The sequence below is a fragment of the Clinocottus analis genome, unplaced genomic scaffold, assembly GCF_023055335.1.
Source record: "Clinocottus analis isolate CAN_PGR_092001 unplaced genomic scaffold, fCliAna1.0.p SCAF_4, whole genome shotgun sequence".
In the NCBI taxonomy this organism is placed as follows: domain Eukaryota; kingdom Metazoa; phylum Chordata; class Actinopteri; order Perciformes; family Cottidae; genus Clinocottus; species Clinocottus analis.
The window spans coordinates 14,062,343-14,075,304 of record NW_027176153.1 but is presented as its reverse complement, the minus strand read 5'-3'; the positions used below and the strand labels follow the sequence as shown (position 1 = coordinate 14,075,304).

Here is a 12,962-nt window from a genome sequence, read left to right as displayed (position 1 = left end):
GATGCATTTTAAGACGAATGGAAAGAGCAGACAAACTTAAAAACATTTAGAAAATCTAAATATGTTGGAAACTAAGTGTACAATAGTGAGTATTATAACTTGGGAGTAGGACCCCGTTCTTACTGGTTTCCGCTCGGGGGTTCCTCCAGGAGGAGTAGCTGAGGAGAGGCGTTTCTCCCTCTGGGCCATCTTGCTGTTCGGCTGCCTCAGAGCCCTCTTCAGCTCATTGATGCTGGCCTGGTGCTTCTGAAGAACATCTTCGGGCTTATCCAAGAATTGCTGCTTACACGATGAAGGGCACATCAGGAACACAAATTAGCAGAAATTAAAATCCTAGATCTGAATATTTGAGAATAAGCCTTTCTACAGCTGATCTAAATTTGGATTTAAGTTGAAAATGTACCTGCAGGTTTGTGGTGCATGTCTTTTGTAAGTGTGCTGGATGAATTACAGGCTGTCACAGATATTTGGACAAAAGAGGTCTTACTGTAATGACTACATAGACCTCATTATTGTACACATAGATCAAGATTAGTGTCTACACTTGTCTCCTATACCTTGCAGTATTTTAGTCAAAAAGAATATTTAAATGAAAGGTCTAATAGGTTTAAAAACATCCTAATTACAGGGTAAGACACAGTGTATTTTTGCCGTTGCTGCTCGACAAGATATTCTATTCTAATCTCTTAGTGAACACCTGGCAATCTTTAGAAGATTTAACACAAAGCCTTGCACTCGAGATTTGTAATTATTTACTGATCAAAGGTTGGACAGATAATAACAAACACTTGAACTGGAAGTTTTTAGACAATAGGAAACTGACATGCAAACCATGTTATGCATTTTAAGGAAGTGGTGCACCAAACGACTATGCGAGTTGGCTGTGGTGCAGCAGTAACTGAGAGGTACAGTTATAGATAAGAAAACACCTGGTGAGGGGCACACACAGCACATGCCAGGAAGAGACAAGCAGTACCTCCTGTTTGGGCCGATGGGTGGCCACATCCTTGTGGCCAAATCCGAAGTAGGGCAAGTGAGATGGAGTGAAGGGTTTTGAGCAAAGCAGGAGGTTGACGGTTGAGGGGGGGTTTAGATGGAGAACAGATGCGTGCAGAGACAAAGAGGTAAAGTGCTGCTGGTGAGTCAAAAAGGCAAGCGGCCAAACAGCCAGACAAACAGTAGACACCACCAGGGCTTTTGACAAAGACTGTTAAGCCATTTAATGTTACGCCAAGAAGACAGGGACAATCCATTTCATAGACAGCCAATTGGTAATTAATGCAGTCACATATTGACTGAGGATAAGTGTTTGGAGAGGGGATCATTCCCATACTTCTTCATCCAAAGATTTGGTGAGATGGCATTACAAAAACCACAAAAGAGCAGACCCTTTAGTGACAAATGCAATGCCAAAATTTCCTGCAGTAGTTAAAACACTAACAAACGTATTCCTGCAGGAATAACACCAATAAGTAGTATTCATTAAAAAGCCAGTTTTGCATTACAATTATGTATTAATTCATTATTAATTAAATAACGTATGGATGCAAGCGATTCTTTTAAAAACTTGTGTTCAGTTTATGCAGTGAAAAAAGCTAAACATTTTACCTTAAAAAAGTATATTTCTCTGCTTACTGAACAAACACTAGAAGAAAAATAACTAACTTAAAAATAATCAACTTTAAAGACAACCACATTATACATCTGTTAGTAAAAGAAAATAAGCCATTTTTATATTAACATGTACACTGTCTATATATATATATATATATATATATATATATATATATATATATATATATATATATATATATATATATATATATATATATATGTATATATACAGACTTAATGGAGTGCTGCGTCAGAGTGCAGTGCCATTATGCGCTGACGGTCACTGTGTTTGATGCATTTCTATTCACCCTGCGATTGAGGAGCAACGCTGACACATCGTCAGTCAACTCTCTCTTTAATGTTGCTCTTCTAACTGACCGGGAACCCGAAGAGGCTCTTCCAGGTCCACCGTTACGTTTGCCGTCTCCATGACGTGACTAACTCGCAGGCCCATCTACTTGTGCAAACCTCACAACCTGTCGCTTGTGGTTCTGCATTGCCTGTACAATCTTTATTTGCTTTAGAGATACAACAACAAAAAAGTATAGTATAAGAAGTTATTCAATTTTGAGCTCTTCCGCCCATGATTAATAGACTTTACACATCCCCGCTGAAGAACCAGGAGATTTGCCAACTGGGGACCCACTAAATCACTGAAAAACCAACAGTGCTGGAGGGCAATATGTGTATCTTGCTAATAACAATATCAATCCCTCTAATTTCACACAGGAATACTGTTAAAGATGTGTTGACAAAAATTGTTGTCACTCTGGATAGGAGCTTAATGCCTATGAAGAACATCTAATATTATTTTTCAGTGGGTAGAGAAGCAAAAAAAAGGAAATAAAGACCTTGAACGAATCTATATTTAATATTTCATGTCTAGTCAGCTGAAGGTTGATTCATGCAGTTTTCATGGATTATACTCAGTGGAATCCTTGAAATCATGACATGAAAAGAAATAACATTTCCTCCAGAGACAAACAAACAAGAACAATGGCAGTTTGTACACAAAGTACACGTGCATGACCGACAACAACCAAAACTACAGACACTGAGGTCCAAGGCCAAAATACCTCTGGTTTTGAGTCTATAGGCGAGTCTTCCTCCTCACCCTGCGGTAGAGGAAGAGGTGGATGACAGGGTGCAGAGCAGAGGATAGCAGAGTGTGTTAACATTGCAGCAGGGAGAAGAGAAGATATGTTAGGAGCAGGATTCTGGGTAAAAAAATATCAACGTCAGCAAAGAGGTCATGTTAGGTGTTATAGGTGACAGCTGAAGAAATGGGGAGGAGAGCAAACTCATACTGAGAAGTCTTATAAGTCGGAAGAGAGGCAGAAAATAGAAGAAATTGGGCCAAGGAGAGAAAAAGTAGGGATGTGATTACACTCTTAAATGAAAATGAATGTCATAGATAAGGATGAGGCGTGTTAGTCAGAAGTTAAATGATGGATTTTTCAGAGTTGGTGCAAAGCCGTGTAGTTTTTCTTTGGAGAAAATACGTATTTTCATTTTCTTTGTTTATTAACATAACTAACTTTTACCACACCTCTTTCAAAAGCTATACATTGTTGAGTTAGCGAAGGCTGCAATGAAGGCATGAGTGTGTGTATTTGAATGTATCCTCTCATCTTGTACCTTGAGCTCCAACGTCTTGGTGGTCGTTGACATGTGGGAGCCCCAGGTTTGCCTCTGAGCCTGATCTTGGTCCTGACCATCATGCTGCTCCAGCTCCTGCTCTGTGTACTGGTCCTGGTCTTGGTCCTGATAATGGTACTGATCGTGGTCCAGGTCAAGGCTGCCCTCTTGGTCCAGGTCTTCTCTGGACATGAACTGCGTGCGTTCACTGGAGCTCCGCTGGGATAGCTGGTCCATACTGTAGCCGAGAGCTGAGGCTGGTGAAGTGCAATGGGAGGAAAACCTTAATCACCTGGACTCAAGTGATTAAGCTTTTACAGGACATCATCTACAGCACAGTCAGTGTAAGGCCAAGTATATATCAATAGGCTGAAGTTGTTGAAAGATGCTTTTTTTTCTGATTTCCCCTCGCAACATAACCCAGGATATTTAGGTGACCCTCCGTGTGGACTGTGAACTCATCTTGGTTCTTACCTCCATCAATGCTTCGGGGCAGCAGGTACCTCTTGCTAACAGACCGGTCAAACTGTGGGCCAGGCCGGTCAATCAGAGCACTGGCCTGTCTGGTCTGGGCTTGGGTCCTCCCGCTGTAGCGAAACTTGGAGCCAATCACCAGGAAGCCCTTGGGAGGCGGCTCTGGGGAAACCAGCCTGCAGGAAGGTATAGGTTGTGTAAATCTACCACAAGAGCTCAGATTCTGCCCCAAGTAGACATATTTTACCTGCTTACACAGTTTAGAGTCTTCGGCGAGGCTATTGGACTTGTAATACATTTCTGACCATTCCCTGAGACTACATTCTGTGTTGTGGTAGTAAATGTAGGGGAAATACAGACAAAGATAGTTTAGTTGGGTTCGCCCAAAGCAAACAAAATCCCACAACCTTAAGTTTTGTTGTCAATGTGAGATCGTCAGCGGAGAAATGAAGGTAATTATCCAATATTATTGGAATCTTGCATTAGTGTTGAATTATGTGAGACAAATGTAATATGTTTGCAAGTCCATCTGACCTGCTGTGCACTGACTAAGATCCTCTCTAGCTTACAATATAATTTAATCGGAATAATTAATTAGAAGTGTACCAAGTGATTGATCTCAGTCCCCATTCAACCCGTAATTAGAAGCAAATTACCAAGAATCAGCAACTTTCCTATGAATTTACAGTAACATATCATGTCTGTTTTATGAAAGAAATTAATACAGAACTGTAGGACCTGTTAAAAACAAAAAACAAAAGAGGTTTTACCGTATAAAGAACCCAACACATTTATGCAATGAGCTGCACTTGAAGGATATCTCTATTCTGCCAAGTCTTAACGGTTCATGCAGGGTGCAACGGATACGGTGCAGGAAAAGTGTGTCTGTCTGAGTATTTGTGACTATCAGGTCCTACCTGAAGAAGGTGTGGTGCTCAATGCAGACCTTCCACAATCGCTTGGAGGCCCGATGGTTTGGCAGTTTGAAGCCAATGGTGCTCTCAAACTGTTCATACTGAGCAGTGAGGGAAAGCAGTGAGGTCGGTGTGGAGGAAGAGTAGGAGGGTGAAGAAGAAAAGAAGAGTGAAGCGAGCAAGTGTGAGGAAAGATGGAGGGATGGTGGCAAGGTGAATTGTGTTTACTCCGAAGCCATAGAGAAACCAATGATTTTTTTCTGTTAACTCTTAGAAATATATTTTCGCACTGTCATGTCAGGTAGCTTTTTCTTCTCTAACGACTTACAAATTAGTCCTTCATGCACTCACTCCATCGGAGGTTCAGTGGTGTGAGCAGATGAAGACGCATTCAAATCAATAGGTTATTTAGCAATATAACTGGTCTTTAAACATTCACACAAAAAAATAATTGTGGAGACTATTTAGAATCAAAGGGTTTCATAACACAATGACAACCCTAAAGGCCAATTTAAATTGACAGCTGACTAGAGAGGATAGATCTGCAGAACAAAGTAAATGCACAGAATGGCCTTGGTATTCGCTGTAGACGTCAATGTCAGTTTAACAGTGAATGTAAAACACATTGCAGATACCCCGAAGGCCAAAGAATGAAGGCTAAAAAACAGAAAATTATAATAATTTAAGGAGTTGAAAACCAGAGCGAGCATAATGTGGCTCCAACGTTTGCGAGTAAAATCCTTGATGAAAGTGCAAATCCTCTTGACTGGCTAATCACACTTTAAAGTCACCATAGCGGAAGAGAGAAGGAGGAGAGGAACAAAACATGACCCATCAGCCTAATCTTTAAGAACAGTATCTGTGAGGGCTATAAATAATGTCCTTGACAGTTGTCACATGGTTTGCTGCAGATAAATCTCAGAAGTAACACTTTTATCAAACCATGAAATGACTATTTATGCAGTTTGGGTCTAGTCAATAGAGACAATTATGTAATTTCAACAACTGTGAAACCATGAAATAGAAATGTGGAGTTGGCTTTTTACAAAATGATCCCTCATTTCAGTTGCCTCTGCTCTTTCAGAATGACTGTCATGAGCTATTCTAGTGGGAATATGTTGACAGTTACTGCACAGTGAACGCCACGCAAGGTGAAAAAGACAAAGAGATTTGATTTACCTCTCCTGGCCGGATCTTGATATAGAAGTTGCTTCTCTTGTAGGAGATCTTGAGGATTTTTGGCCAGGCGAATCGGTTGATCCTTAGACGGTCTCGGTAGATGAGCAGACCGTTGGCGCTCACGCCGAGCATTATGTCAATTCCTTCTGAATCCTGGTTGACACAGGCATTGAGCATTAAAAAACCTCAGACAAAAGTGTGCTGCCAGGGGGAAAGTTGAGTTTTAGCTCTGTACCTTAGCATGATGCAGGTCCACTCCATACATTGAGAGCTTTTTGGCATTTTCAAGAAAGTTCACCTCTGCCTCTGCTGGACTCATTCCCCTATGAGGCAAAATACCATACACAATGTATCCCTTCTTTCCTATTTGTGCAAGTAATCAAGAATACCAGCATTTGCATTATCCCCATGGCCTTCAATTACATTAATGGAATCATAATTTCTCCGACCTGTAGTTACGGTGCAACTCCATCACTCTCTCCTCCAGCTCACGTGTCTGGTTGGGTGCAAAGCGGAAGTCATTGACGTAGTCTGGGCCGTGTTCCTCGGGCTCGTAGTCTCCCAGCTCGGCCTGGACAGTGTAGGAGCCCAGAAGGGCGTGGGTGACAAAGGAGCAGGGCAGACGGCCAGAGAGGATGTCGTCCCTCAGCTGTAGGCACAGGTAGTACCTGAGGAAAGGAGGAAGGTGGAGGCAGAAATGATGCTGACATTTCAAGCATCTACATCACCAGGAAATATCCGGAAGAACCACTGATAGATTTGTCCGTCACAGCCCTTTTTGGTGTTGACCCAAGTCTTTAGCAATGTCACTGGTCACCATGTCTGTGTCTGTTTGAAATGAATTTAGTGTCACAACAGATCAGAAAATCTTATGACATTCCCGCCATCCTCAAGTCAGTATTGTATGCATTAATTATGTGGTTGATCTGGAACCTGGGTCAAAGATCCAGCCAATTGATCTACATGTTGGTCTATCCTACCATATCTATATCTATCTATCTATCTATCTATCTATCTATCTATCTATCTATCTATATATATATATATATATATATATATATATATATATATATATATATATATATATATATATATATATATATATATATATGTAGACCGTGCTCATTTTCTACTCCTCAAATACATTACTTTAATATCATGGAATGATATTATGAATTTTTGTGATTTGTTAATTTAGTTGTTCCGCAATTACACAAATGTAGCTTTGCTGTGCGAGGATAATATGTTGCAAGCACAATTGCATCCAAAGATTATGTTCCTTCTATAAATCCAACCAAAACAAAACATATCCTCAGACAAGTCAATCCATTAGCTTCCGACAATTGTGAGCTGTGCTGTTGTTGTTGTTTTATTCACACCTACCTGGTGATGTCTTCCATTAGCACAGATGGGTCTGGGGGATAGAACTTGACAGAAAATCCAAAGATCCAGGAACCAACTGTGGGCAAATCCCCAGAAAGGTTGTTTTGTGGACTGCTCGTGTGTGCGTGTGTGCGTGTGTGTGTGTGTGTGTGTGTGTGTGTGTGTGTGTGTGTGTGTGTGCGTGTGTTTGCTGCACTTACCCCGAATTTGCTTCTTAATCTCTTTTGAGGGATCCAACCAATGCTGATAACGAAAGAAAGAGACAATCCCCTTAGACTCTTCAACATCAGCAAAATCATCCATATTCACAGTTTACGTGTCCCTTCAAGAACTTTAAAGCAGTGGCTGCTCTTCTCTTTTTATACATCTTTCTATATATATTCCCTAGTTGAAAGACAAATATATTCATGCTACAAGAAAATGGATAAAGGCTTCTATAAATGCTGAAAGCATCAATATTGAGGCTATGAATGCCAGTTGAGTCCAGCTCCCTGTGCTTAATGTCACAAGAGCTTTCATAGTGCACTGTCGACCTGGTGCACCATTTTTAAAAGGCCATACTTTCTAATCACATTTTATGAGGTTAAAGGTCATGCATGCCACTCTCAGACGGTGAGTGGTTAAGCACGGTGAAAAGGGCAACTGGGGACTCACTGCTTCATGACACCTGGAAAAAGAGTCTGGATAAATGGGCTGCTCGGCTGAAAGGATATTTTCTCGAAAATCAGTGACCAATAAGAAGTAAATAAACTATTAGAAGCAAGTATCAAGAAACATGACAAATTCAATGTCCACACATAGATTTGGCCTTGGACTCTAGCTATTCTCCACGAAAGGAGCTAAACTACCCCAAATATCATGAGTGATGATCCCTGAATAAAAGAAACGTTGGAACAGATGATCAGAACTAAAGTGACTTTATACAATGTTATACAATTAACAAGCATGCCTGCAAACCATAATGGATTCAAAAACACATCGTTAACTAATAAAAATGCACGCTCGACAGTGCCCTGTACCACAGAGGAGAATTCTTTGGGTTTTATTGTATTACATTTTACGGCTAAGAACTTAATGTTGTAAACACCTAGTGCATGCATGCACCTTCTCTGTGTGGATGTGCAAGCTCTTTTGTAAGGCACATTTGTAACTTCACACAGGCCGATTTAGGATAGCTGCTAATTTGGGACAAAATTGGTGTCCTGTGTTTGTTTTAATTGCAGCTGCAGTTTGCCTTGAGCTACAGAGGTTTAGAGCCTAGAATGATTATATTGAATCAGAATCAGCTTTGAACTTCCTCAAGTAAAATATCTTACTGCATGTCTGTGTATGTCTTTGTGTTTCGGTGTTTTAGTGTCTGACCTTGGCGTTGTCCGTGTCCTGGAAAGTCAGGCTGAAGTAGTCCCTCTCCAGCAGGTTCAGATGGCCACACACCATGTCCAGCAGGGTCTGGCCCTTGGCAAATTTCTGTTACACACACACACACACACACACACACACACACACACACACACACACACACACACACACACACACAAAGATAAGAACACACAGCGAGTGGGCAGGTGACACAGTGCAGGTGTATTTTGTCTGAATGTCATGTACTGTAAAAGACAAGAAGAGGAGGATAGCATGTAATGCAAGTCCATAATGCACTGCACTGGGTAATGTCTGCTGGCCTCGTCCTTGAGACTCATACAGTACAACTGCACAGCCCCTGTTTCACCTCCAGTCAATAACCTTTGTTGCGCGTCATAGCCTTCTTTCTCTCTCCATAGTTCCTGTTTACATTTTCCATATTAGTAAGCTGCAAATCTTGGAGAAAGAAAATATTTGTAAAATGATTTATTCTAAAACCCATATTGTATTCATTATATAATTATGTGTAATTATCCAGTAAAAGAAAGCTCACTATTATTTTAGTACAGTCTTCACTCATATTTTACGTCATAACATAATAAATCTGTGACATAAAAATCCACCCCAAATGTGATCTGAGAGAAGCTTGCAGCCTGTCCTCTCCCCTGTCGAGCAGGAGGAGCTACGCCTGTTGCATGCCCATATAAGGGGAGGAAATGCATCTTGCATCGGTGGCGTTTCCACAGACCACACCCATTTTCTATTCAGCCCTTCGGGGGCTGAAAACAAGGCAACCGTGGGACGCACAGACGGCCTTGGCCAAATTCCAGAGACACATGCACAGACACACAGCAACACACACGAAGAGGAACACACACGCCAGATTCATCTCCTAAGGAAACCTGGCTCCTATGGCGACAACGCAACCAAGCAGCTGTTACCATGGAAACAGAAGTAATAGGTCCCTTCTTCATGTGCGTGCGCCCTCACACTGTCTCTGTCTCTGGCTACCACGAGGCGACCACAGGGCTTTGTGCCGCTCTCGTAGGAGAAGTACAGTCAGCATACCTTCTAAATATGTAACAAAGACCAATGAATGAACCATTATGTAGTGATCTGTCCTTAAATAATGTAAACACTGATGCAGTGAGAGGATAATGCTGATTTTATTTTTGGGTTGTAGCGCATGTATTGGATTTCCTTACACAATTGAATTGTAACACACATCTCAGGTGGTCCCCCAAGCGTGACAACCAGTTCACGCACGGAGCTGCTGATGAGATTTAGTCGTCACTCCAATTGGCTCCAATCACATTTATTTCAGCTAGTTTCTGTGCACTGATTGTGTTAGCAGCCATTCGGTGTAATCTTAGAAATCCATTTTGCCGATCGCCTCGCCCGTGAGGGACCGTGCGTGTGTGTGAATGGGTTAATGGCTGCCCAGAAGGGGGGGAGAGGGGGGATACATCCGTTGAACTAAGTCACTTTAAGAAATGCAAGCAGAGAGTTAGGAATCAAAACTGTGAAGATGCTGTTAATCTGAGTCGGTGTGGCTTCTTTATGTATCGGCTTTCTTCAGATCAAATTCAGCAGTTAGAGAAGTATAACGATTTAGAACGACTTGTCTGCCGAAGACCAATTATTATAGCATCAGAGGCCAAGATATCCCAAATTTCACATTCAAGTGTCTTTCAAGGGTAAAGCTCACAATATGCAGGAAACTATATTAAATAGCTTTCATTTGACCTCTTGATCAAATCCCACAGCTTCAGTTTTTATTCCAGGTTTTTCATCATAGATTTGAAGACTGATGACATCACAGGGGTTATTTTTTCAGAAATGAGAATTCTCCGTCCAGAGCCACAAAATACATCTGACAACTGTCTTCACAGGACATCTCTCCTCATGATGAGTAAACTGAGTGTTGTGTGTAAAATAGGTGGAAGGCCCTTTAATAAAACAGTGTGACAGCATAAAAGCTGAGTTTTGGAATTCACAAGAAGACTATTTTACATTTCAGTCGAAGGAAGCAAATAGTGTTGCAGACCTCACACATGGCGACATCTAGCAGCATCACAGCCAAGTGTAGCGTGGTGGAAAAACATGTGAACGCAATAAACATTTAAATGATATTGAAGTCGCGGGGACAAAATATATTCTGGTTCCAGAGTAATTTCATTACTTTAACGACTTGTTCACCAAGATTGGCTCATGAGCACTTTGAAAAGAAAGCCTCAAAAATATATTAGATTTGTTTGAAAGTTCCCAAACAATAAAAGTCCTCCGCTCGAGGCACTTCCGAAATGAGCTGGCTCTTCAGCGTGTGCAGTGTGCAAGAACGGCTGCCCTTCAGGTTGTGTTCCAGCGTTGGCTGGTATACAGTGAAGCTCTCCAGAGCGAGAGAGTGCGCTCACCTTCAGAGGCTCAGGTCTGCAGTTGGCAATGTACGACAAGAGAGCTAAATGCTACAGGGAAACATGTTGGTGGGTGCGACTAAATGGGGAGAAATTATGCAGAATATCTTGGCGATAAAGTGTTATCATCCTTTAAGAAGGCCGAGCTTATAGTCCCAGTGTCATGAATCTCGTGAACCACAAGAACTTCACATTTATGGAGACACTTTGAATGTAAGAATGACGAGCACTCTGGACTGAAGATTTAAAGCTTTTATTCTGTGCTTGCATACAGTAGTTGTGGTCCCACTTTATACTGCATGTTTATTGCTACTGCTGCGTCCCAAGGGAAAAGCAACTCATAGCAGAAAAATAATCATGGTCTACCAGTGTCAGAACAAGATATATAATATTACTGAAAAGCACTTCTTAAATAGCTAAGCTGGTCAGCATCAGCAGCTGCGCTCTTAAAAACCGGTGGCCCAGAATGCTTTGCAGACCCCAAACAGCCATGCCTCTCCAGTAAAGTGGAAACACGGCCATGTGGTTAACCAGCAGAAGTGAATGAAGAGTAGAAATGAGCATTAACAATTTATGGACCTGCAAAGAAAATTGTGTTCGGCCAAAGTTTAAGTAGTTAAACATATTGGTTCAATGGTCTCCTCAGGATTTTATTAGGATGCCAAATGTTTCATTCAAGACGTCTTTTAGGGAAAGTAATAGCTGGAGTTTGTAAGCACGGTGCTTAAGAATCTTTCTTTTAAGTACGGCATTAGGTTAAGAACGTGACAAATGCACTGGGCTTGATCAATATCTATAATGTTGGGAGCCAAACATCAATAGGAGGCTCCGGCTGCTTCTCTGTGTTTTAATCATCAGTGCATGCTCACTCGGTGGACATCATGACCGTCATTAAAGCAATGATTTCACTGCATTCATCAATGTGTCCCCGCTCTCTGTTTCTCCAATGCACAAACGGTGATATACACAGTCGCATACATACTCCGAGCAAGCACTCCATCTATGTCTTATCCTCCTCCTCTGCCTACCCCACTTTCTTCTTCTTTTCCTCCTCCGCTTTCCTTCTCCCATTCTATTTTCTCCCCGGTCAAACATAAGAGCACTCATCTGTCAACCGTATGGATTTCCTGTCAAAGCCCCAATACCTGTAGTGTCACTGCCCAGGTGACATGAAGAAATGTGAGTGTGTGTATGCCTGCATATAATCAAGACAGAGGGAGAGCAAAGGGTCGAGTTGAAGGAGACCGTGTGTGCGATGCCTCGGTCACTCATGACATATTTCTCCACTCAGAAGTAAAATATGTGAGGTCATGTGAGAGGCAGTAAGCCGTAAAAGGAATAGTGACATGAATGAGGTTGAGCCAACAAGATCATTCCTGTCACACATCACACTCCATCAGCAGCAGCAGCCAATGGGGTTTCAGTGCTGGCTTTAATGGGATTCACCACTGCTCTGTAAATCCTGACCAGGATATCCCTCTGGTGTGAAACGCCCCCTTTGACTCTACCAGTCCTGCCACGCAGATTAATTCTCTCCAAACTAATTCTGCGAAATTCAAATAAACCAAAAGCTACGCCCGTCTGTTTACAAACACAAAAGGCTACAAAGTCATGATTTATGGAAGCCGAGGATTGCTCATCTGAGCCTTCCATCCCCCAACAATGCGGAGCTCGTCTTACCTCGCTCCGCCCGTCATTCGCCCTCTCTGTGAGAATAGCAACAGTGTAGCATGTATTACCGAGGGAGACTAAATCCTACTGAGGCGCACCACGGTGTGCTGAGTCAAGGGCTGTGTTCGAATGGGGAGATGTACACCAGCTTCTCAAAATGATACATTCCCAGTCACCCTGCACAGGGAGATATGAAATTTAAGCCGGTGTGCATTTCAGTGTGAAGAAACAGCCAAATTGTGTTCTAATAGCACTGCAAAACAACATCATCACATATTTGTAATTATGTCTGCAGGATTTAATCTGGAAGTTTTTT

General features: G+C 41.8%; 1 protein-coding gene across 5 annotated transcripts in view; it reads right to left on the bottom strand.

Moving 5' to 3' along the window:
• si:dkey-178k16.1 (band 4.1-like protein 1) overlaps positions 1 to 12,962 on the bottom strand; it is a 39,269-nt gene that overhangs the window by 9,862 nt on the left and 16,445 nt on the right. For 4 of the 5 annotated variants that reach the window (XM_068596898.1, XM_068596896.1, XM_068596895.1 and 1 more), the window contains 12 exons: positions 8,565 to 8,669; positions 7,403 to 7,445; positions 7,203 to 7,278; positions 6,269 to 6,487; positions 6,055 to 6,142; positions 5,820 to 5,972; positions 4,644 to 4,741; positions 3,727 to 3,902; positions 3,253 to 3,509; positions 2,691 to 2,729; positions 977 to 1,006; positions 124 to 279 (listed from right to left, as the gene is read on the bottom strand). In XM_068596898.1, coding sequence (XP_068452999.1) covers positions 124 to 279; positions 977 to 1,006; positions 2,691 to 2,729; positions 3,253 to 3,509; positions 3,727 to 3,902; positions 4,644 to 4,741; positions 5,820 to 5,972; positions 6,055 to 6,142; positions 6,269 to 6,487; positions 7,203 to 7,278; positions 7,403 to 7,445; positions 8,565 to 8,669 — 1,440 coding nt within the window. The remainder of the gene's footprint in view (positions 1 to 123; positions 280 to 976; positions 1,007 to 2,690; positions 2,730 to 3,252; positions 3,510 to 3,726; positions 3,903 to 4,643; positions 4,742 to 5,819; positions 5,973 to 6,054; positions 6,143 to 6,268; positions 6,488 to 7,202; positions 7,279 to 7,402; positions 7,446 to 8,564; positions 8,670 to 12,962) is intronic. The other variant, XM_068596899.1, reaches the window with a different exon arrangement.